Source organism: Patagioenas fasciata, chromosome 22 (assembly GCF_037038585.1).
Source record: "Patagioenas fasciata isolate bPatFas1 chromosome 22, bPatFas1.hap1, whole genome shotgun sequence".
NCBI classification, from domain to species: Eukaryota; Metazoa; Chordata; class Aves; order Columbiformes; family Columbidae; genus Patagioenas; species Patagioenas fasciata.
The window spans coordinates 335,354-356,908 of NC_092541.1; the positions used below are offsets into that span (position 1 = coordinate 335,354).

The 21,555-nt window shown below is 69.2% G+C and overlaps 2 protein-coding genes across 2 annotated transcripts; one reads left to right on the forward strand and one right to left on the reverse strand.

Moving 5' to 3' along the window:
• Nucleotides 1-690: 690 nt before the first annotated feature.
• On the forward strand, nucleotides 691-16,505 carry COL1A1 (collagen type I alpha 1 chain). Its single transcript, XM_065856354.2, has 51 exons — nucleotides 691-895; nucleotides 2,825-3,019; nucleotides 3,177-3,211; nucleotides 3,305-3,340; nucleotides 3,418-3,510; nucleotides 3,593-3,661; nucleotides 4,505-4,549; nucleotides 4,739-4,792; nucleotides 4,972-5,025; nucleotides 5,149-5,202; nucleotides 5,373-5,426; nucleotides 5,519-5,572; nucleotides 5,657-5,701; nucleotides 5,928-5,981; nucleotides 6,081-6,125; nucleotides 6,272-6,325; nucleotides 6,626-6,724; nucleotides 6,810-6,854; nucleotides 6,937-7,035; nucleotides 7,263-7,316; nucleotides 7,405-7,512; nucleotides 7,751-7,804; nucleotides 7,999-8,097; nucleotides 8,351-8,404; nucleotides 8,482-8,580; nucleotides 8,862-8,915; nucleotides 9,081-9,134; nucleotides 9,238-9,291; nucleotides 9,415-9,468; nucleotides 9,626-9,670; nucleotides 9,759-9,857; nucleotides 10,157-10,264; nucleotides 10,590-10,697; nucleotides 10,798-10,851; nucleotides 10,952-11,005; nucleotides 11,102-11,209; nucleotides 11,283-11,336; nucleotides 11,679-11,732; nucleotides 11,926-12,087; nucleotides 12,239-12,346; nucleotides 12,480-12,587; nucleotides 12,772-12,825; nucleotides 12,924-13,031; nucleotides 13,235-13,288; nucleotides 13,396-13,503; nucleotides 13,593-13,646; nucleotides 13,772-13,879; nucleotides 13,959-14,241; nucleotides 14,516-14,706; nucleotides 14,782-15,024; nucleotides 15,107-16,505. The coding sequence occupies exons 1-51, from the start codon at nucleotides 814-816 to the stop codon at nucleotides 15,251-15,253; spliced, it is 4,362 nt and encodes a 1,453-aa protein (XP_065712426.1). The 5' UTR covers nucleotides 691-813; the 3' UTR covers nucleotides 15,254-16,505.
• A 1,612-nt stretch (nucleotides 16,506-18,117) lies between these two features.
• Nucleotides 18,118-21,106, reverse strand: SGCA (sarcoglycan alpha). Its single transcript, XM_065855974.2, has 9 exons — nucleotides 20,814-21,106; nucleotides 20,248-20,400; nucleotides 19,866-20,011; nucleotides 19,717-19,789; nucleotides 19,431-19,629; nucleotides 19,171-19,333; nucleotides 18,901-19,106; nucleotides 18,745-18,771; nucleotides 18,118-18,301 (listed from the first exon to the last, which is right to left on the reverse strand). Exons 1-9 carry the CDS (start codon nucleotides 20,851-20,853, stop codon nucleotides 18,118-18,120), a joined length of 1,191 nt encoding a protein of 396 aa, XP_065712046.1. The 5' UTR covers nucleotides 20,854-21,106.
• Between the last annotated feature and the right edge of the window lie 449 nt (nucleotides 21,107-21,555).

The window sequence follows — 21,555 nt, forward strand, 5'->3', positions numbered from 1 at the left end:
CGCGGCGGGGGGAGGGAAAGGAAAGAGATGGAAAGAGAGGGAAAGAAAAAAAGCCCGTGGCTCCTGGTGGTGTTTTGGGGGTGTCTGTGGGTCGGGGTCCCATGGGGGGATCCTCGCCCAGGGGATGCTCTGGGTGCTTATGCCCTTGGTCTTTGCGCCATGTGTGGGTTTGGTTCTCAGGGGACAGGGGGTGTTGGGGATCCCCAGTGTTGGTGCCATCACGGGGGGGTCGCTGGAGGGAACAGGTGTTTGCAGCCCTCCCGACCCCCGGCACGGCTCCCAGCGTCGTGTGGCTCCCGGCGTCGTGTGGCACCGGGGACCCCAAGGTGCCACGTGCCACATCTTCACCCGCCCAGGCACATCCAGACCCCAAACAACTCAGGACATGAAAAACCTCCCCAAAGCCCCCCAACCTGCCCCCAGAGCCCCCCAAACCTCCCAAACCACATCCCACCCACCCCGGCATCCCCTTCCCACCCACCCCACCACCACCGCTCCCAGCCCCACTGTGGGACGACACGCGTGTGCACGTCTGTGTGTGCGTGTGCATAGACGGACGGGGGGGTGCGAGGGGAGCCCCCCGACTTGCTGGGTGCTGCTGATTGGCCGAGGGGCCGTCCAAAATTCCCTGGTCGTGGCGGGTCCCACCTCTCCCTGCCGCTGCACCGTATATAAGGGCGGCGAGGGACGGGCAAGGGCAGTAGGAAGTTTCTGCTGGGGTCTGGGTTTGGAGCTCCAGAGTCGATCGGCCCCGTATGACCCCGACCTAAGAACAAAAGAGACCCAAAGAGTCTACATGTCTAATATTTAGACATGTTCAGCTTTGTGGATTCTCGGTTACTGCTGTTGATAGCAGCGACTGTGCTACTCACCCGTGGGCAAGGAGAAGAAGACAGTGAGTAGCCGGCGCCGCGCTGGCCTCGCCGCAGCTGGGACGCGGTGGCGGGTGGGACGTGGGGCGCGAGTGGGATGTGGGGCGTGGATGGGATGTGGGGCACGGGTGAGACGCGGTGGCGGGTGGGATGTGGGGCGCGAGTGCGATGTGGGGTGCGGGTGGGTGCAGGACAACGGGTGGGATGCGGGGTCCAGCGACATCTTCAGCGTCCAGTCCAGCCGCCGTGGGGCTGGGGAAGGGTCGGGGGGCTGGGGAAGGGTTGGGGGTGCGCGGTGTCTGGAGAAGAAGAAAAAACGTTGGTGGAATTAGGAGCAAAAAAGAAAGAGGCTTGGGGGAAAGGCGGAAAAAGCGAGGTGGGGTATCTGGGGCTGGGGGCGAAGGGCTCGAGGGGCTGCGCTGGCGCGGCCGGGGCGCCCTGCCAGGAGCGGGAGGGAGGGACGGGCAGAGGGGCCGGGGGAGCCGGGAGGAGGAGGAGGAGGGAAAGGGGGGAAAGAGCGCGGGAGAGCGGCCAGCGGGGAGCGCAGGGCGGGGGGGCCCGGCCCCGGGATCTGCAGAAGCCATCAGGAAAGAATTAGAGAAGTCTCGGATGATTCATCAGGGAAACGGCGGCGGCCGGGAACGGCGGGGCCGGGGGGGACGGGACGGGACGGGGGACAGGGACACAGGACAGGGGACGGGGACGGGGATGCGCCCCGTGGCCCCCGAGGGGCTGCGGCGGGGCCGGGGGCTCGGGGGCCGGGGCACGGCCGGGGTCACAGGCCCCCCGGGTCCCCCCGGGTCCCCCCTGCGCTGCTCCGCTGCCCCCTGCCGGTGTGGGGACACGGGGACCCTGGGACGGAGCCAGGCCCGGGGTGCCCTTCGCATTTTGCCCAATTTTGTCATGTGGGGGAGATAGTTTTTGTGCCTTTTTTTTTTTTTTCCATTTTGCGTTCTGCATTTTGCCTTTTGACAAAACCCATTTTACATTCTACATTCTACATTTTACATTTTATATTCTGTATTCTACATTCTGCATTTTGCATCCTGCATTTTACATTTTGCATTCTACATTTTGCGTTTTACGTTCTGCATTTTGACTTTGCCCCCGCCGCGCTGGGGCCGTGGGCCGGGACAGCCCGTGCCCCCCGGGACCCTCCCCACCGCGGGGCAGTCCCGTGCCCCCCGGACCCCTCCCCACCGCGGGACAGCCCGTGCCCCCCGGACCCCTCCCCACCGCGGGGCAGCCCCGTGTCCCCCGGACCCCTCCCCACCGCGGGGCAGCCCCGTGCCCCTCCGACCCCTCCCCACCGCGGGGCAGCCCCGTGTCCCCCGGACCCCTCCCCACCGCGGGGCAGTCCCGTGTCCCCCGGACCCCTCCCCACCGCGGGGCAGCCCCGTGTCCCCCGGACCCCTCCCCACCGCGGGGCAGCCCCGTGCCCCTCCGACCCCTCCCCACCGCGGGGCAGCCCCGGTCCTGGCGCGCTGCCCCCGCCCCCCCAGCCCCTCGCCCCCCCGGCCCGGCCTCATTCCCCATCTGGTCCGAGCCAGCGCGGCCGCAGCCGCCTGGATCCAATTTCAGCCCAGACACGGGGCCAACCCGCCCAGCGATCCCCCCACCCCATCCCACCCCGTCCCGTCCCGGCCGTCCCGTCCGTCCCCTGCAGACGGGGACCCCGTGCCGCCCCCTGCCCGCTGCGGGGGTATTTGCCTTGGCCCGTCCGCCGGGGACGGAGCAATTGGCTGGAGGTTTTTGTTTAAATTCCAGCGAATGTGGGAAGTTTATTGTGGTGCTTTTCCTGTGTCACCGCGATGGGTTGATGAGAAACAGATGAAGGGAGAAGCGCTGCAGGCGCGAGGGGGACGGAGGGGGAGGGCGGGAGAAGGGCCGTGCGGGGGGCCGCTGCCGTGCCCCCACCCTCACGCTCCCCCGCCCTGCCCCGTCTCTCCCAGTCCAAACTGGGAGCTGCGTGCAGGATGGACTGACGTACAACGACAAGGATGTGTGGAAACCAGAAGCCTGCCAGATCTGCGTCTGCGACAGCGGCAACATCCTCTGCGACGAGGTGATCTGCGAGGACACCTCGGACTGCCCCAACGCCGAGATCCCCTTCGGAGAGTGCTGCCCCATCTGCCCCGACACCGACGGTACCGTGGCCGCCCCGTCCCATCGCGGCGCGGGGGAGCCGGGGGTGCAGCGGGGCCGGGCCCTGCCCCAGCTCAGCATCCTCCCGGGGGTTGGGGTGCAGGATGGGGGATCTGGGTCACACTGGGCGCCTCTCAACGCTCGTCCTTCCTCCCGCAGCCTCCCCTGTGTACCCAGAGAGCGCTGGAGTGGAGGTAAGGGCTCCCCGCCGCCCGCACCCCGCCACACGCCCCACCTGTCTGTGTTGAACCCCTTTTCTAACCACCCGTCTCGTCTCTCCCCAACAGGGCCCTAAGGGAGACACTGGCCCCAAAGGAGACAGAGTGGGTATCGCCCCACAGAGCCCCCTCTGTGCCGGGACCCCCGTCCCGCCAGGCTCACCCTCCTCTTCCTCCCGCAGGGACTGCCCGGCCCCCCCGGCAGAGATGGCATCCCTGGACAGCCTGGCCTCCCGGGACCCCCAGGCCCTCCAGGACCCCCAGGCCTTGGCGGAGTGAGTATGGCGGGGTCCCTGGCGGTGCAGACCCCACGGGGGTACCTGCGCCCCCTCACCCCTGCTCTCCCTCCCGCTGCAGAACTTCGCTCCTCAAATGTCTTACGGCTACGACGAGAAAGCCGGCGGCATGGCTGTGCCCGGCCCCATGGTGAGCGCCGGGGGACACGGGACCCACGGGGGGCACGGCGGGGATGGGGGGTGTGAACCAGGCGAGGGGCTGGGTGCCAGTGGTGCTGAGGTGGGAGGAATGGGAGGGATCGGTCCTGGAGGTGACGGGGACGGGGATGGGATGGCAATGGGGACAGAGATGGGGTGGCAGTGGGGACGGGGATGAGGTGGCAGTGGGGACAGGGATGGGGTGGCAGTGGGGACAGGGATGGGGTGGCAGTGGGGACAGGGATGGAGTGGTGATGGGGACAGGGATGGATTGGTGATGGGGACAGGGATGGGGTGGCAGTGGGGACAGGGATGGGGTGGCAGTGGGGACAGGGATGGAGTGGTGATGGGGACAGGGATGGGGTGGCAGTGGGGACAGAGATGGGGTGGCAGTGGGGACAGGGATGGGGTGGCAATGGGGACAGGGATGGGGTGGCAGTGGGGACAGGGATGGGGTGGCAGTGGGGACAGGGATGGAGTGGTGATGGGGACAGGGATGGGGTGGCAGTGGGGACAGGGATGGGGTGGCGATGGGGACAGGGATGGGGTGGCAGTGGGGACAGGGATGGGGTGGCAGTGGGGACAGGGATGGGGTGGCGATGGGGACAGGGATGGGGTGGCAGTGGGGACAGGGATGGGGTGGCAGTGGGGACAGGGATGGGGTGGCGATGGGGACAGGGATGGGGTGGTGATAGGGTGGCGATGGTGTAGCAGTGTGGACAAAGATGGGATGACAACAGGGACAGGAAATGAGTGGTGATGGGGACAGGGATGGGGTGGCAATGGGGACAGGGTGACATGGCAGCCACTCATCACTGCTCTGTTCTCCTTCCAGGGCCCAGCTGGTCCCCGTGGTCTCCCCGGCCCCCCTGGCGCCCCGGTGAGTGTCCCCCCCTTCTGGGGACACGCAGCCCCACGGGTGGGACGGGACGTCCCGGCCCTCCCAATGGCCGCGGAAACACGTGGGGACGCGTGTCCTTGTGCTGCCACCAGCGGCTTCAGGCCCAACCTTCTCAATTTCTAACCCATTTTTTCCTTTATTTGTTTCTTTTTTCCCACCGGCCTGCAGGGTCCTCAAGGTTTCCAAGGTCCCCCTGGTGAACCCGGAGAACCTGGTGCTTCTGTGAGTCCTGTCACCGCCCCCCAGCCTGACACCCTGCGGGGATGGGGACAAGGCCACCTGCTCCCAGCGCTGGCCATGGCCACACTGTCCCTGTGCTGGGAGCCGTGGGACAGGGCTGCCGGGCCTGGCACTGCCCAGCCCGGTGACAGCGCCCTCACCCCGCCCCGCATCTCTCCTAGGGTCCCATGGGTCCCCGTGGTCCCGCCGGCCCCCCTGGCAAGAATGGAGATGATGTAAGTGACCCCAGGATAGGGTCCCCCCCCGAGTTCGGGGGTTGGTGGCCCTGGCAGCCCCCGAGGTGGGCAGGAGCCGCCTGGCCTGGGGACGTGCCACCAACGCAGGGTCCCTCTCCTTAGGGTGAAGCTGGAAAGCCCGGCCGTCCCGGCGAGCGCGGCCCCCCCGGCCCCCAGGTGAGCTGGTCCTGCTGGGGTCCCCTCCCCGGGGAGGCACAGGAGGGGACACCCCCACCGTGCCCTGCCTGGTGACAAAGCGAGGACGTGACACCAGCCGCCTGCCCCCGCGGGGACAGGGCTGTGGGGACAGACCCCGAGCGTCCCTGTCACCCCTGCTTCTCTCCTAGGGTGCGCGGGGTCTCCCCGGAACTGCTGGTCTGCCAGGCATGAAGGGTCACAGGGTGAGTTCCCCCCGCCTGCGAGACTGGGGGGAGCGGGGAGCCCAGCCTCGATGGGGGTCCCCTCCTGACCCCCCCGTCCCCCTTTTCTGCAGGGTTTCAGTGGTCTGGACGGTGCCAAGGGTGAGCCAGGTCCCGCTGGCCCCAAGGTGAGGAGCAGCAGTGTCACCCTGTCCCCGTAACGCCACCGCCACCCCCCCACAGCAGCACCCCAACCTTGTCCTTTCTCGTAGGGCGAGCCCGGCAGCCCCGGCGAGAACGGAGCCCCCGGGCAGATGGTGAGTGAGCGGGGTCCGGCCGCGGCCAGCGAGCGGGACGGGACGAGATGTGATGGAGAAACAGCTCGTCCTTGGGGTGTTCCCAGGGATGGGGACGGGGGTTCCACCCATTGGAACCGTCACTGCAGGATGGACTGGGGGGGCTGGGGGCACATGGGTGGGAGGAGGTCCCAGAAGGGTAAACTGTCTCCCTTGGTGACAAAAACGTGTCCTCTTCCCTCCCCAGGGTCCTCGTGGTCTTCCCGGTGAGAGAGGCCGTCCCGGTCCCTCCGGCCCTGCTGTGAGTACCTGGTTTGGGCAGGGACGGACCCCCTGCCCGGGGCGCTGGGGGCTCCTCTGCTGCCATGGGCATCGCTAACGGGTGCCTCCCCCCGTGCAGGGCGCTCGCGGTAACGACGGTGCTCCCGGTGCTGCTGGTCCCCCCGTAAGTAACCCCCGACCCACCGGCTGACACGGGCGCCAGCGCCGGTTCCTCCTTTTCGCATCCCGTTGAGCTCCACCGGGGCCGGAAACCCCCGGCACCACCCGTGAGGTGGGACCCCCCCAACACGTGTCCTCTCTCCCACCCAGGGTCCCACGGGCCCCGCTGGCCCCCCCGGCTTCCCCGGCGCTGCTGGTGCCAAGGTAGGACCCGCCTGACTGTCCCATCCTGGGTGGCATCCCTTGAGCTGGGAGTAACTGGTGGGAACTGGGCGCGTGGGGCGGTGGGGAGGACGGACCGAGTCTCGGGTGGGTTCCCCACGTGGCCCAAAGCTGAGGAAGCTCACGGTGACACAGGCCCGGTGTTGGCGGGACAGGGGGCGTCCCCGCCGGGCCGGGTCCGGTCCATGTCCCCTGGCTCTGTTGCCGGGCAGGGAATCAGCCCCTCAGGGGTTCAGGGCGGCCTCGCGCTCACGGCTCTTCCTCCCTCCTCTTCCTCCCCAGGGCGAGACTGGTCCCCAGGGTGCTCGTGGCAGTGAAGGTCCCCAGGGTGCTCGCGGCGAGCCCGGTCCCCCCGGCCCTGCCGGCGCTGCTGGTCCTGCTGTAAGTGCCATCCCACAGCTCCTCGCCCTTCGGCCTCACATGCTGCTGGCTCCGCGTAACCCTCCTCCTCCTCCTCTCTCCGCAGGGCAACCCCGGTGCTGATGGTCAACCTGGTGCCAAGGGCGCAACTGTGAGTGTCCCTGCTCCCCGGGATCCCTGCTCTGGGATGAAGGTCCGTGCTGCTCCCTCACCGCCTCCTCTGCCTCTTCTAGGGCGCTCCTGGCATCGCTGGCGCTCCCGGCTTCCCCGGTGCCCGCGGCCCCTCTGGCCCCCAGGGTCCCAGCGGCGCCCCCGGCCCCAAGGGTAACGCTGTGAGTATCCCCGGACCCCCCACCCCGCTTCTCCCAGGGCCGGGTCCGTTCTGCTCCTGCGAGCTGCTGTCCCAGAGATGTCCCCTCTGGTGTCCCTCCCGCAGGCACGGGATGGTGCTGGGGGCCGAGGGATGCGGAGCGTCCCCCCCGCGGTGGGATGCGCTCGGGGCCCCCTGTGCCCCTCGATCTGCTGGTAAATGACTTTTTCCTCTTCTCCTTTCCCCCAGGGTGAGCCCGGTGCTCCCGGCAACAAAGGCGACACTGGTGCCAAAGGCGAACCTGTAAGTGACCCCCCCCCGTCTCCTTGGGGGCTCGGCCCCTCCTGGCTCCCGTGCCCCCCCGGGTGCTCATTCCCCCCGCCCCCCCCAGGGTCCCGCTGGTGTCCAAGGTCCCCCCGGCCCGGCTGGCGAGGAAGGAAAGAGAGGAGCTCGCGGTGAGCCCGGCCCCGCGGGGCTGCCCGGCCCCGCCGGCGAACGGGTGAGTGCCCCCCGCCATGTCCCTGTCCCTGTCCCATCCTTGTCCTCCCAGCGTGGAGGGGCTGAGGCTCACGGGTGCTCCAGAACGGGCCCCGCAGCGGTGACATCCCCAGTGGAGCGTCTCGGCAGGAACACCAGGCTGCTCCCACCAGTGGCCGGGTCCCACAGTGGCACATCCCACTCCAGCACCCCCGAGGTCACTCGTGTCCCCACACTGACCCCTCTCTTGTCCCCCACAGGGTGCTCCCGGCAGCCGCGGTTTCCCCGGTGCTGATGGCATCGCCGGTCCCAAGGTGGGTGCCCGCGTCTCCCTCCTGTTTGGGTGAGAAACAGGAAAGCTGTGTCCCCGGCGGCGCAGCGGGGACACCGTGCGTTTGTCACCCATGCCCACGCGGTGGCGGAACTGGCTCTGTGCTGCCGCCACCTCCGGCAAGGCGGCTGCAGAACGTCCTGCAGCCGGGGTGACCTCTGTGCTCCCCCACCCCAGGGTCCCCCCGGCGAGCGCGGCTCCCCCGGCCCCGTCGGCCCCAAAGGATCCCCCGGTGAAGCCGGACGCCCCGGAGAACCCGGTCTCCCCGGTGCCAAGGTGAGCGCGGGGACACGGGACACACGGGCTGGGGTGGCAACAAGGAACTGCGGGACGCTGGCACGGCCACCGCGCTGGTGGCTCCGCTCCAGGGCCAGACAGCGGCTCCAGGGCCAGACAGACAGCGGCTGCCGCGCCCCGTGCCGGGGAGGAGCCGCTTTCGGGGATGCTGGAGCATCTCTGGGAGCGCTGAGCTCCTGAACTCCCCCCGGCGCCCCCTGAGCCGCCCTAAACCTGCCCCGCTCCCTTACAGGGTCTGACTGGAAGCCCCGGCAGCCCTGGTCCCGACGGCAAGACTGGTCCCCCGGTAAGTGGCCCCACCGATGCCCCATTCCCCCCGCTTGCCACGGGCGCTGCTAACGGACGCTCACTCCTCCGTGACAGGGTCCCGCTGGTCAAGATGGTCGCCCCGGTCCCCCCGGCCCCCCCGGAGCCAGAGGCCAGGCCGGTGTGATGGGTTTCCCCGGTCCCAAAGGTGCTGCGGTGAGTGCGGGGGACGCTGCCTGCGGGGAGGTGGGGATGTTCCCCCCGCCGGCCGCTGCCACCACCCGGGAAGGTGGCTGTGAGTGGGATGCGGCTCCCGTGGCGCAGGGACCCGAGGGGGGTGGCTGAGGGGCGTGTTCCCCGGGGACAGCGATGCTGATGCATCCCCCGACCCGTCCGAGCCTGCGGGCTCCTGCCCGTCGGTGTCACCGTCCCGTCGGAGTCACGGTCCCATCAATGTCGCGGTCCCGTTCTGGTCTCACTCTCTCTGCTGTTTCCAGGGCGAGCCCGGCAAACCCGGTGAGAGAGGAGCCCCCGGCCCCCCCGGCGCTGTGGTGAGTGCCCGCCCGGCAGCGCCCCTGCGCGGGGCTGGGATGGGGACAGCAGGGAGGTGACAGGGCCACGGTGTCTCTGTCCCTCGGAAGATGCTGCAGCCCCACTTGGGGGGCAGCGCTGGGTGCGGCTGGCGCTGAGCCCCTCCCCTTGTCCCCCCCATGCAGGGTCCCGCTGGCAAAGACGGTGAGGCTGGAGCCCAAGGTCCCCCCGGCCCAACCGTGAGTATCAGCGAGCCCCTGGCCACCCACGGCCACGCGCGGCCACCGGAGAGCAGGCTCGGGAGCCCCCTGCGCCCCCCCAAACTCATCCCCTCTCCCCCAGGGTCCCGCTGGAGAAAGAGGTGAACAAGGTCCCGCTGGTGCTCCCGGCTTCCAGGTGAGGGATGTCCCTTCCCTTGCGAGGGGACAAACCCGCCCAGGTGGGGGTGACATCGCCCCTGTCCTCATCCCTTTGGTCACCTGCCTCTCTTGTGCCTCATCTCTCCTCTTCTTCCTCCAGGGTCTGCCGGGCCCCGCTGGCCCCCCCGGCGAGGCTGGCAAGCCCGGCGAGCAGGTGAGTGCGGGGGTGTGACCACAGAGCGGGACTGTCCCTGTCCCCTCCCCATCACCCGCCTCCCAGCCGGGCTGGGGCTGTTGGGGTGATCCCTGCGCACCCCGAGGCGATGGGGACGCCCCTGCCCTCCCGCGCTGACTCTGCACCCCCCCTGCAGGGTGTCCCCGGAGACGCCGGTGCCCCCGGTCCCGCCGGTGCCAGAGTAAGTTGACCCCGACTTGATCCCCGGCTGGTTCTGGCCCCTTGTAGCCCCCACCCCCTGACGGCCTCCGCCTCTCTGCCCCCTCCAGGGTGAGAGAGGTTTCCCCGGTGAACGCGGCGTCCAAGGCCCCCCCGGTCCCCAAGGTCCTCGTGGTGCTAACGGTGCTCCCGGTAACGATGGTGCTAAGGTGGGTGTCTGGTGTCTGGGCTCAGCTGCGCTGGGGACACCCAGGTGACGGGGACTGTACCCAGACAGGGCTCTTGAGGGGTGGATGTAGACGGGGGGGGGGGGTGGGTTTGGCTTCACCCCCTTGGCTGGGGCACATCCCGTGGGATCGGCTCCTGATGGCGGTGAAGGGGGAGGGACATTGCTGTGACGGGGAGGGACATTGCTGTGACGGGGACGTTGCTGTGATGATGGGGACGTTGCTGTGACGGGGACACACGGCTTCACTAACACCCATTTTCTGTGTCTCCTCCTGCCCAGGGCGATGCTGGTGCTCCCGGTGCCCCCGGGGGTCAGGGCCCCCCCGGTCTGCAGGGAATGCCCGGAGAACGCGGTGCTGCCGGCCTGCCAGGCGCCAAGGGTGACAGAGTGCGTGTCCCCAAAACCCTGACGCTCCTCTGCTCCTGACCCCCCCGCCTCCCCACATCGTCCCCTCGGAGCTGGATGTGCTCCTGCAAGCCAAGGGGGGGCAGCAGCCCCCCTGGGAAGGGATGCCCAGTGCCACCTCTGTCCCCAGCAGTGTGGCCCTTGGGGACAGTCCCTCAGCACAAGCTGAGCCCAGCTCTGCCCCCCAGCCCCGGAGGAGGAGGATGGTCCCAGCCCCTCCTGGGGGGTGAAGAACCAGGGGTTCCTTGGGGGGTGAACCCCTGGCAGGGACCTCCCCAGGTAACCCACCATCATCTTCCTCACCCAGGGCGACCCCGGTCCCAAAGGTGCTGACGGTGCTCCTGGCAAAGACGGTCTCCGTGGTCTGACCGGCCCCATCGGCCCCCCCGGCCCCGCCGGTGCTCCCGGTGACAAGGTAGGGCCACCCCGTGCCCGGGAAGGCGTGCCCAGGCGCCCCCCGCCACCTCCTCCCCGCAGCCTTCGCCTTCTCCTTTGACTTCCCTCCCCTTTTCCAGGGTGAAGCTGGTCCCCCCGGTCCTGCTGGTCCCACTGGTGCCCGTGGTGCTCCTGTAAGTGTCCCCCCACCCCTGCCGGTGGCCCTGCCGTGGGTGACCATCCCTTCACTGATGTCCCCTGCCTGGGTGACACCGCTTTCGCTGTCCCTCCCAGGGTGACCGCGGCGAGCCCGGCCCTCCCGGTCCTGCTGGATTTGCTGGCCCCCCCGTAAGTGCGACGGCCTCGCTCCCCCCTGCTGCAGGGGCCCGATCCTGCCCCGTGGGGCGATGCTGAGCCCCCCCGTGATGCTGATGCCCCCCGCAGGGTGCCGATGGCCAGCCTGGTGCTAAAGGTGAACCTGGTGATGCTGGAGCCAAAGGTGATGCCGGCCCCCCCGGCCCTGCCGGCCCCACTGGCGCTCCTGGCCCTGCTGTAAGTTGCCCCCCCCTCCCGCCCCCCCGGGGTGCAGCCCCACGGCACAGCTCACCCCTCTCCTCCTCCTCAGGGTGCTGTTGGTGCTCCTGGTCCCAAAGGTGCTCGTGGCAGCGCTGGACCTCCTGTAAGTACCACGCCGTGGTGGGGAGGGGGTTTGGGATCCCCCCGACACGAACACCCCCGAGGTGGCCTAAGTCCCCGCTGTGTTTTGCTCGGTCCCCACAACACCGCGGGACAGAGGGAGCCGCAGCGCCCCCCAACCTGGGGTGGATGGAGCTGAGAGAAGGGGGGGGTTGTCTTTATCCCCCCAAACCAGCCCCCTCTCCCCCTGGATGGACACTTCCCCCTGGCTACCAGCTCTGGGGCTCCCCATGGTGGCCCGGAGCCAGGGAACTGTCCCCTGCCCCGCTCTGTGGTGGCGACACCGGGACACAGCCCCAGTAACTCCAGTCTCTCTCCCTTCCAGGGTGCTACTGGTTTCCCTGGTGCTGCTGGAAGAGTTGGTCCCCCCGGCCCCTCCGTGAGTACCCGGGGAGGGGGCGGGGGGGTTCACGGCTGCTGGTGACAGACACAGGACCGGAGGCGCTGGGCACCGTCCGTTTGGCTCCGTGTGTCTGCCTGGTCCCCGCTGGCACGGGGACACCCTGGCCACCCTTCAGCGGGTGGCTGGGGGGGTCCCAGGCTGCGCCTGATGGCATCGCCTGCCCCCCCAGGGAAACATCGGCCTCCCCGGCCCCCCTGGCCCCAGCGGGAAGGAAGGTGGCAAAGGACCCCGCGGTGAAACTGGCCCCGCTGGCCGCCCCGGTGAGCCCGGCCCTGCTGGTCCCCCCGGCCCCCCCGGCGAGAAGGGCGCTCCCGGCGCTGACGGCCCCATCGTAAGTCACCCCCCTGTTGGACGCCCTCCACGGAGCCGGGGATGCCGGGCAGCGTCGTGCTGCCCCAGCCTGGCGCCCCTCGGCCGTCCCCTCCAGCGAGGGTGACCCCGTCGCTGCCACCGCCCTGAGGTGCCACGTGTCCCCCCCACAGGGCGCCCCCGGCACCCCCGGACCCCAGGGTATCGCCGGCCAGCGCGGCGTCGTCGGTCTCCCCGGACAGAGAGGCGAGAGAGGCTTCCCCGGGCTGCCCGGCCCCTCTGTGAGTACCGGGGGGCTGTGGGGACAGACGGTGCTGGGACCCCCCCAGGGTCCAGCTCACGCGTGGGACCCCCACGGCTGCGGCCCTGGGTGGGATGCTCAGTCTGACACCCCCCGGCCTCTCTGCTCCACAGGGTGAACCTGGCAAACAAGGTCCCTCCGGCTCCCCTGGCGAGCGCGGCCCCCCCGGCCCCATGGGCCCCCCTGGCCTGGCTGGACCCCCTGGTGAAGCTGGACGTGAGGTGAGTGTTGGGGGGCACGGGTCCCCCCACGTCGGCTTCGCTGCGCCGAGGACTCACCCGCCCACGGCACCGACGGACGCTGCAGCCGGTGCTCAGCAGGGCCCGCGCTGGGCTGAGCAGGACGGTGCCCCCCAGGCCCTCGTCACCAACCTCGCCCTAACAAGGGGTCTCTGCTCCTCCCCAGGGTGCTCCCGGTGCTGAAGGTGCCCCCGGTCGTGATGGTGCTGCCGGTCCCAAGGTGAGTGGGCTGGGGAGGGGGCTGGGGGGTACATGGGGGTGTCCTTGCCCACACCAACCTCTCTTCTCTGTCCCTTTTCCTCCTCCTCCTCCTCACAGGGTGACCGTGGTGAGACTGGACCCGCCGGCCCCCCTGGTGCTCCCGGCGCCCCCGGTGCCCCTGGCCCTGTTGGTCCTGCTGGCAAGAGCGGAGATCGCGGTGAGACCGTAAGTGACACTGCACCCAGCGCTCCCCGGGGCCCCCGTCATGGGGCACGGGCCCACCCCCCATCCCCGGCACAGCTCCTGCGGCTGGAGGAGCTGCCCCGGGACACCAGACGGGCCCCCGCCACTTCGGGGTGACACCGCCCTGGGCTGGGACAGCAGAAGGTGGAGGATGCTCTGACCTGTCCCCTTCTCTCCTGTCCCAGGGTCCCCAAGGTCCTGCTGGCCCCCCTGGTCCTGCTGGAGCTCGTGGTCCTGCTGTGAGTTGACGCTCCCCATCCTCCTCGGTGCTTCTGCATCCCCGTGGGCGCGGGGACAGCGGCTGGCCTGGACCCTGCTCAGCATCCTCCTCCTCCTCTTCCTCCAGGGTCCACAAGGTCCCCGTGGTGACAAAGGTGAAACTGGCGAACAGGGTGACAGAGGCATGAAGGGTCACAGAGGCTTCTCCGGTCTCCAGGGCCCACCTGGTCCTCCTGTAAGTCGCGGGGGTGACGGTGGCCGCGGGACGTGTCCCGGGTCTCTGCACGGCGCGAGGCGCTGACAGGTGTCCCTTGCCTTGCACAGGGCTCTCCTGGTGAACAAGGTCCTTCTGGTGCTTCTGGTCCTGCTGGTCCGCGGGTGAGTCCCTGAGCCGCCACCCTGTCGGCTGCAGCATCGCGGGCGTCCCCGCGGCAGCCAGGGTCCCGCTGTCACCGGGCTCCTCTGCCCGGGAGGCTGTGGTCAGCCCCGCTCCTCTCCCGCAGGGTCCTCCCGGCTCCGCCGGTGCTGCCGGCAAAGACGGGCTCAACGGGCTGCCCGGCCCCATCGGCCCCCCCGGCCCCCGCGGTCGCACTGGTGACGTTGGCCCTGTCGTACGTATCAGCCCCTTTGCCACCGCCTGCCAGAGCCGCCCGCCTTCGTCTCCCGCTCACCATCCTCCTCCTCCCGCAGGGTCCCCCCGGCCCGCCCGGCCCCCCGGGTCCTCCCGGCCCCCCCAGCGGCGGCTTCGACTTCAGCTTCCTGCCCCAGCCGCCCCAGGAGAAGGCCCACGATGGCGGCCGCTACTACCGAGCCGACGACGCCAACGTGATGCGCGACCGGGACCTGGAGGTGGACACCACCCTCAAGAGCCTGAGCCAACAGATCGAGAACATCCGCAGCCCCGAGGGCACCCGCAAGAACCCCGCCCGCACCTGCCGCGACCTCAAGATGTGCCACGGCGACTGGAAGAGCGGTCGGTGTCCCCGCGTCCTGCGGGATGCTCTGAGCGCATCCCTCTGTCCCCTCCACCTGCTCCTCACCTCCAGCCTTCCTCCACCCCCCGGCTGCTCCTCTCCTCCATCTTCATCCTCCCTCTGTCACGCCACTCTTCACCTCCACCCGCCACCCTGTCATCCTCACGTCCCCAGCTCACCCACCCCTGCGCCCTCTGTCCCACCCACCCGGCTCCTCCCCTCCGTCCTCTCACTGCCCCCTCCCCTTCCTGACCCCCTCCCTCTGCCCCACAGGCGAATACTGGATCGACCCCAACCAAGGCTGCAACCTGGACGCCATCAAGGTCTACTGCAACATGGAGACGGGCGAGACCTGCGTCTACCCCACCCAGGCCACCATCGCCCAGAAGAACTGGTACCTCAGCAAGAACCCCAAGGAGAAGAAGCACGTCTGGTTCGGCGAGACAATGAGCGATGGCTTCCAGGTGAGCAGGGGACAGCAAGGGGGGTGTGACGGGTGACAAGCAGCTCCGCGGTGCCTGACGCCTCTTCTCCGGCAGTTCGAGTACGGTGGTGAGGGCTCCAACCCCGCCGACGTCGCCATCCAGCTGACCTTCCTGCGCCTGATGTCCACCGAGGCGTCCCAGAACGTCACCTACCACTGCAAGAACAGCGTCGCCTACATGGACCAGGACAGCGGGAACCTGAAGAAAGCGCTGCTGCTGCAGGGAGCCAACGAGATCGAGATCCGGGCCGAGGGCAACAGCCGCTTCACCTACGGCGTCACCGAGGACGGCTGCACGGTGAGGGCCGGGGCGGTGGCGGGGGGCACCGCGGGCGCGGGGGGGCACGCTCCGGGCTGGGCTGATCGCGACCCCCCCGCAGAGTCACACCGGCGCTTGGGGCAAGACGGTTATCGAGTACAAGACGACAAAGACCTCCCGCCTGCCCATCATCGATTTGGCTCCCATGGACGTTGGCGCTCCAGACCAGGAATTCGGCATCCACATCGGCCCCGTCTGCTTCTTGTAAACTGGACGCCCCACGCGTAACAGGAGAGAGTAATAATAATAATAATAATAATAATAAAAAAAATCAAAAAACAGCCAAAAAAAAGGAGAAAATTTCACATGGACTTGAATTTGTGTCGGTTTCTATCCAGCATCTCTGAGACCATTTGCATTTCCGTAAAAGAAAAACATAAAAACCCCCTCAAAAAAAGCATTAAAGGAAAAAAAATAAAAAATAAATGACTTTTCAAACCAAATCCGCAGGAAGTGGGTTCGCTTGCTTGCCCCCCGCCCACCGACCGACCCGGCCCGGAGCGCCGGGACCGGCCGGCCCCCCCGCTTCTGCATCTCCTTAGCACGCTGATTTTCCGCTGCAAGGCAGGTGTTCAGCTCTCGGTTCTGATCCGTTGTTGTTGTTGTTCTCACCCCGCTCCGGTTGATTCTCGCTCTGTTTGTGCAGGCAGCGCCGCCCGCGCCGGGAGCAGCCCCCCCTCCGGAAGGCTACCTCACCCCCCGCTCTGCTTCGGGGCTATAGGTCGTGGTTTCAATGCTGGGGTTGTTTTTGTTTCGTTTCCAGTACTTTTAGCTTCGTTTGGAGATTTCCAGCCGTGCCGGGACTGTCCTGCCAGGTTCAGAGCGAAGGTGCTAATGTCGTGCTAATGTCCGCCCGACGCCCCCCGCCCCGGTTTGTCGCTCTGCTCACCTTCTCTTGTCTCCCCTGCTCAGGGTCTCTCGGGAGTCGCTGAGGTTTCTTACCCCCAGGACTTTTATCCTGATTTGTTATTTTATTTTGTTTAACTATCTCTCAATTCGGTCCCGCAACACCCGAGCCGGGATCGCGTGGTGCTACAGCCTCCCAAGACGCGACTCAGCCTGATCTGTGTTGATTTCCCTCTGTCCCCGCTATTCTTTGCTGCCCAGCTCAATTGTGAATGTTCTAAAGGTGCTATCGAACCCCCCCGTCCCGCAAAGCCCGGAGCAATGTAACCTAGAACCAAGCAAACCAGACCTCGAAAGGGAAAAAGGACAAACCGCTTTCCGGGTGGATCTTCAGCTCCGCTCTCATCTTCCGGCAGCTTTTCCTCCATCATCATCCTCCATCCACCCCGCACCCCATCCCCGCACCCGGCGCGGGGGCGCGAACCCCAGCCGGCCCGGCCCGGCGGCTCCGCGGGGCCGGGACCCGGTCTGTGTGTATTATAGGAATTTGAAATTGTCTGTTTTTATTATTTTTTCTGACTGCTGAAATAAAGCATGTGAAATGATCCAACAAACCTGCGGTGCTCTTGGCCGGCGGCTCTCGGGGTTCTGGGGGGGTCCTGGGAGGGTCCGGGGGTTCCTGGGGTGCGGGACCCTCATCCCGGTGCCGGTTGCTCCCGCTCCGCTCCCACCGCGCGTCTGCGCTCCCGGCCGGCCCCCCAGCCCTTCTCCTCCTCCCCGCTCAGCCCCCCGCTGCCCTGGGGGGAGAGGAAGGAAGGGGGGACCCACCCCCCAGCCAGGAGGGCCGGGCTGGGTTTGGGGGGGCAAGAGCTGCTGCGAACCCGCGCTGAAGGGGACTTTGTTGTGTGCGCCCTCCCCAAACGGGGGGAGAACCGGGGCCGTGGGGGGACAGCAGGCGGAGGAATGGGGGCTGGGGACACTCAGGCCACGCCAGGCGGGGGCGCACAGCCCAGGGTGCCCCCCCCCCCCCCCCGAAAGAACAGCTGGGGGACACACAGACGTTGCAGGTGGGTGAGGGGGGCGCAGGGAGGCGCCCCGAAATTTGAGGCGGGGGGGTCGTGCTCACCCGGGCTGCAACAGGAGTGACACGGGGAGGAGGGGGGGGCTGTGCCCCGTGTGCCGCGCTGCCCCTCCCACCGCACCTGGGGGGCATGAAAGGGGGGGGCAGCGGCCCCTCAATGCCACCGTTCTCCCCTCCCGTCAATGCGGCCCCTTGTTCCTCCCGGCCCCGTGTTTTCCTAACCCCCCCCCAGCGCTGGGCCCTGGCGAGGGGGGGCTGCGGTGACAGAGGCTCTTTCTTCGGCTGCGAGGGGCCGGGGGACCCGGGGGGGTGGGAGGGGCCCGGGGGGGCCGCACCGTTGAACGGCAGCCGGGGCCGCGGGCGAGATCTGCCGGCACGGGCACCAGGTGAGCCGGGACCGGGGTGCTGGGGGTACCGCCGTGGGTCCCCGGGGCTGCATGACCCCCGTCCCTGTCCCCATCCCCAGCCCGCTCCCCACAAACCCCTTCCCCCGCCGTGGGGGGGCAGAGAGCTGGCAAAGCCCACGCGCTGCTGCAGGCAGGAGCGCGCAGCAGGCTGCGCCCCAAAACCTCCTCCGGCCCCCCGGACAACCATGGCCATCAGGGCCAGGCCGGGATGATTGCAGTGGTCCAAAAATACAGCAGAAAAGCCACTTCTCATTGCTAAACTGCTACTTTATCAACCAGCCCCCCCATAACCCCTTTCCCACTGCAGGGACCTTGGTGGGGTCACCCCTGGGGAGGTGACAGCAACAGGGCCACCAGCATTACCTGGAAAAAGAGCAGAACACAGCTTATTCCCCCCAGGAAAGAAATGAGCTGCTCCCCCCGCTCTTATTCAAGCGTTTCCCCAGGCCAGGTGGGACAGCTGGGGTGGCAGGGGCAGGGAACAAGACACAGGTGTCCTGCATTGCCCCACTGATGCCCATGGGTGCTGATGACCCCGCCCAAGTATTGGTAGCCCCCCCACAGATGTCGCAGGCAATAGCCCGGCAATGTCAGTGCCCGGGAGACAGGCGGCCACCATCCGGCTGAGCACCGTCCCCTGAAAGTCCCCCCACAAGCACCGTGACACCCCGTCTCCATCCCCACCGCTGGTGTTGTCCCCCTGGCACCAGCCGGTGCCACCCGGGTGCCCCCCCCGGCTCACCGCGGGAGGAGGGGGACGCGGGCGCCGTCGGGGGCGCTGGGCATGGGGTTGATGCGCTGACCCGTGCGGACGTTGAACATGGGCAGGGTGGAAAGCGGCCGCGGGACGTCCCGGCGGGCGGCCATGTGCCGCAGCTCCTCCGTGTCGCCGTGGATGCTGGTGTGGTGGACCAGCTGGATGCTGGGGGCGAACGAGGGACAACTGGGTGCTGCGCCCCACGTTCCCACCCCCATTCCTCTGCGGAGGGGCCTGGGGGTCGGTCCTCCCAACACCGGGGGCTGTCTGAACCCCATCCCGGGGTCTGCGCCCCATCATTAGGGTCCTCCTTGCTGGCGCTGAGTCCAACCGAGGCCATGCAGAAGTAAACCAGCTCTTGTGCCCCAGCCTGTGTCTGTAGGGTTCACTGGGGGGCACCGAGGTGGGGGGAGAGGAGGAGGAGGGCTGGGGGGGCCCTTGGGGATGGGGGGACTCAGGCTCCATCACCTCCATAACATGCCCCAGAGACGGCTCCCTGTCCCCCCCCGCTCCCGTCCCACCCCTGCTGGCTGTCCCTGTGCTTGGCCGTGACCCCGGACCCCAGAAGCAGCCCCCCAGCACCCACACGGCCCCGCCAGGGGACTTACTCAGACGTCTCCAAGTCCCGTTTTTGCCTACAAAACAGAGGAAAAAGGGGAAAAAATGCAGTGGTGAGAGAAGGGCTCTCACCACCCCCGGGCTGGCCCGGGGCCACAATGTCCTGCTGGGGGGGGGGACCCCACCCTGAGTGTGCCCCGACTCACAGTCCCTCCCGGCGGCAGCACATGAGGTGGCCCAGGAGCAGGCACAGCAGCGCGGCCACCGCCAGCGGCACCAGCAGCGTCACCAGGTACCCGGGCAGCAGGTCTCGGGGGGGCACCTCGGTGGGGGCCTGGAAATCCCCGCCGTCCTCCAGCACCCCGGGACCCCACACTGGCCCCGGCGCCGTGGGGCTGGGACGGACCTGCAGCTGCAATGGGGGGCGGTCAGGGGGGCGGGGGGTCCCGCGGGGGGCGCGTGGCAGGGGGGCTCACCAGGGTGAGGTTGCACCAGCGGACGGCGAAGCGGGGGGCGAAGGTGTCGTAGCAGGAGGCGAGCGGCTGCTGGCCCCGGCTGCAGCGCAGGCGGCTCCGCGGGGACGCGGCCGCCACCAGGCACGGCGAGAAGGGCCCGGGGGACCCCACGGTCACGTACACCCTGTGGGGGGCACGGGCTGCAGTGGCCCCCAAAACCCCACGTGTGGAGCCTGGGGGTCTACCCAGGAGCAGCCCCAGCCCCCCCGGGTCTGCCGTACCCCTCTTTGCGCCCCTCGATGGGCAGCGGGACGCGGCCGCCCCGGTCCAGCGCGGAGGTGACGTTGGTGACACGGAGGTCGTCCCGCTCCCAGACGCCGGCCGCGGCCTGGAGGAACATGTCCCGCGCCGCCGCCGGCAGCAGCTCCTCCACGTTCCTGTTGCCCACCAGGAAGTCGCCCTGGTACGGGGGGTCCCCGCCTGCGGGGGACATGTGGCACCGATGGGGACACCCCGTGCCCGTCCCGGGGGCTCCAGGGCAGCGTTTTAGGGGTGCACAGCCCCTACCTGGCGCAGGGATGACGGTGATGACGAGGCGCTGCGCCACCGTCTCGTAGGTGTGCCGGTTGTAGGCCAGCACCTGCACGCGGAGGAGAGACCCCCATGGCACCCTGTCCCCGTGTCACCCCGGCGCGGGTCGTGCGCGTGGCACCTACCTCGATGACGTGGGTGCCCAGCTCGGCGGCCGTGGGGCAGCCGTAGAGGTAGCCGGGCTGGCGGGGGCCGCGCTGCACGTACCGCAGCCACCGCGGCAGGTCGGGGTGGTCGCTGAGGTGGGCTTGGAACGTGACGGGGGCGGCTGCTGGGCACCGGGATACACGGGCGGGTCGGGCACGGACACAGGCACGGGGACACGGGGACACAGGTGCCACCGGGCCGTGCCGCGGGCAGACCCCTGCCGGCCCTTCCCATCCCACTGGTCCCAGCAGGAGCCCTGACTGGTCCCTGCTCTCTGCCCCCGGGGACAGGCACCAGCCAGTGTCCCCCCAGCTCCCCCAGACCCCACCGTGGCCCGCAGGGCACCCCTGGCCCTCTCACCGCCGCCATCCTCACGCCCGGCGACGAAGGCCTCCTGGAACCGCTCCCGCTCCAGCGCCTGCACGAAGATGGCTCCGGTCTCGGCCGAGACGTGGTGCTCGGGGAGGACGCGGTGGCTGGGGAGGGCAGCCCAGGACCCCCCCAGGAGCACGGCTGTGACCGGGCACAGGGCTGGAGCCGGGGACCACAGCCCCTGCCTCAGCTCCCCATTCCCCAGGAGAGACCCACAGGCCCCACTGACCCCGGGACACGCGGCACCAGAGAAAGCGACAGGTGTCCGGGACAAGGCTGCGCTCAGGAGGGGATGGGGCCGTGGGGACAGCACCTCCCCTCGCCCCGAACCCGCTCGGTGCCCCTGTCCCAGCCCCAGCGGGCGCCAGGGACAGGGTGGCTTTATTTAGCTCTACGTTGCAGCCCCGTCCCCCCCGCTCTCCTCCTGCCAGCACCCCCGTCCCACCCAGCTCAGGGGTCCCCCCGCCCCACCCAGCTCGGGGGTCCCCCAGTCCCTCCCTGCCGGGGGGCCCCGGCCCGTCCGTGTCCCCCGGGGTGCCGGGGCTGCCACTCGCCTGCCAGCACCCAGGCCCGGAGCGGCGCGGGCGCCTCCATCTTGCAGCGCCGGGCGCGGGGCCAGGCCTGACTGACGGCGGCAGCGGGGCCGGGGCCGCGGGGGGGACACGGCGGGGACGCCGCACCTCCCGCCACCGGCGGCCTGCGGCACCCAACCCGCCAGCATGCGGGGCAGCGGGGCTGCCCAGGGTCGCGCAGCCCCTGGGGACCCAGCGGGCTGTCCCCTGCGGGGTCCCATGTCCCCTGGGGGGTCTGGCGGGCTGTCCCTGGGTCGGCTTGTCCTGGTGTCCCCACTCACGGGCACTGGGGTGGCAGTGGGGGCGCAGGGGGCACAGTGGGGCCCGGCGGGGCTGGGGACACCTGGGGACAGTGGTCCCCGGCAGCCGCCAGGCCCGCGCACGCCTGCGCCGCCTGTGTCTCCGAGGCGGGAGCACGTGTGTCACGCGTGTGCGGGGGCAGCGCCCCTCGGCGGGACGAGGCGGGGACACCGGGCCGCTGGGGGTGGCGGGGGGGCCAGGCCCTGCTCCGGGGGTCGCGGATGGCGGAAGGGGAGGGGACGGCCGTGGGGGACACGGCACGCATCGCGTCACCCGACGTCACCGCACGTCACCGCACGTCACCGCACGTCACGCACAGAGGTCTGGGAGGCCATGTCTGCAGGGTCCTGGCGCCCGCACGCCCCCAGCTGGGGGGAGCAGGGACCCCCACCCCGTTCCCGCCCCCGGGGGCTCCTCCCGCACA

What these genes read in the sequence shown, in the direction of transcription:
- COL1A1 (XM_065856354.2), top strand. Translation starts at nt 814, where the DNA reads ATGTTCAGCTTTGTGGATTCTCGGTTACTGCTGTTGATAGCAGCGACT. An exon ending in AAGGTCCCCCCGGCCCAACC is followed by an intron (nt 9,135 to 9,237) that starts GTGAGTATCAGC and finishes CCTCTCCCCCAG; the next exon opens with GGTCCCGCTGGAGAAAGAGG. An exon ending in CCACGGCGACTGGAAGAGCG is followed by an intron (nt 14,242 to 14,515) that starts GTCGGTGTCCCC and finishes TCTGCCCCACAG; the next exon opens with GCGAATACTGGATCGACCCC.
- SGCA (XM_065855974.2), bottom strand. Translation starts at nt 20,853, where the DNA reads ATGGAGGCGCCCGCGCCGCTCCGGGCCTGGGTGCTGGCAG. An exon ending in ATCGAGGGGCGCAAAGAGGG is followed by an intron (nt 19,334 to 19,430) that starts GTACGGCAGACC and finishes TGCCCCCCACAG; the next exon opens with GGTGTACGTGACCGTGGGGT. An exon ending in TGCTGCCGCCGGGAGGGACT is followed by an intron (nt 18,772 to 18,900) that starts GTGAGTCGGGGC and finishes TCTGTTTTGTAG; the next exon opens with GCAAAAACGGGACTTGGAGA.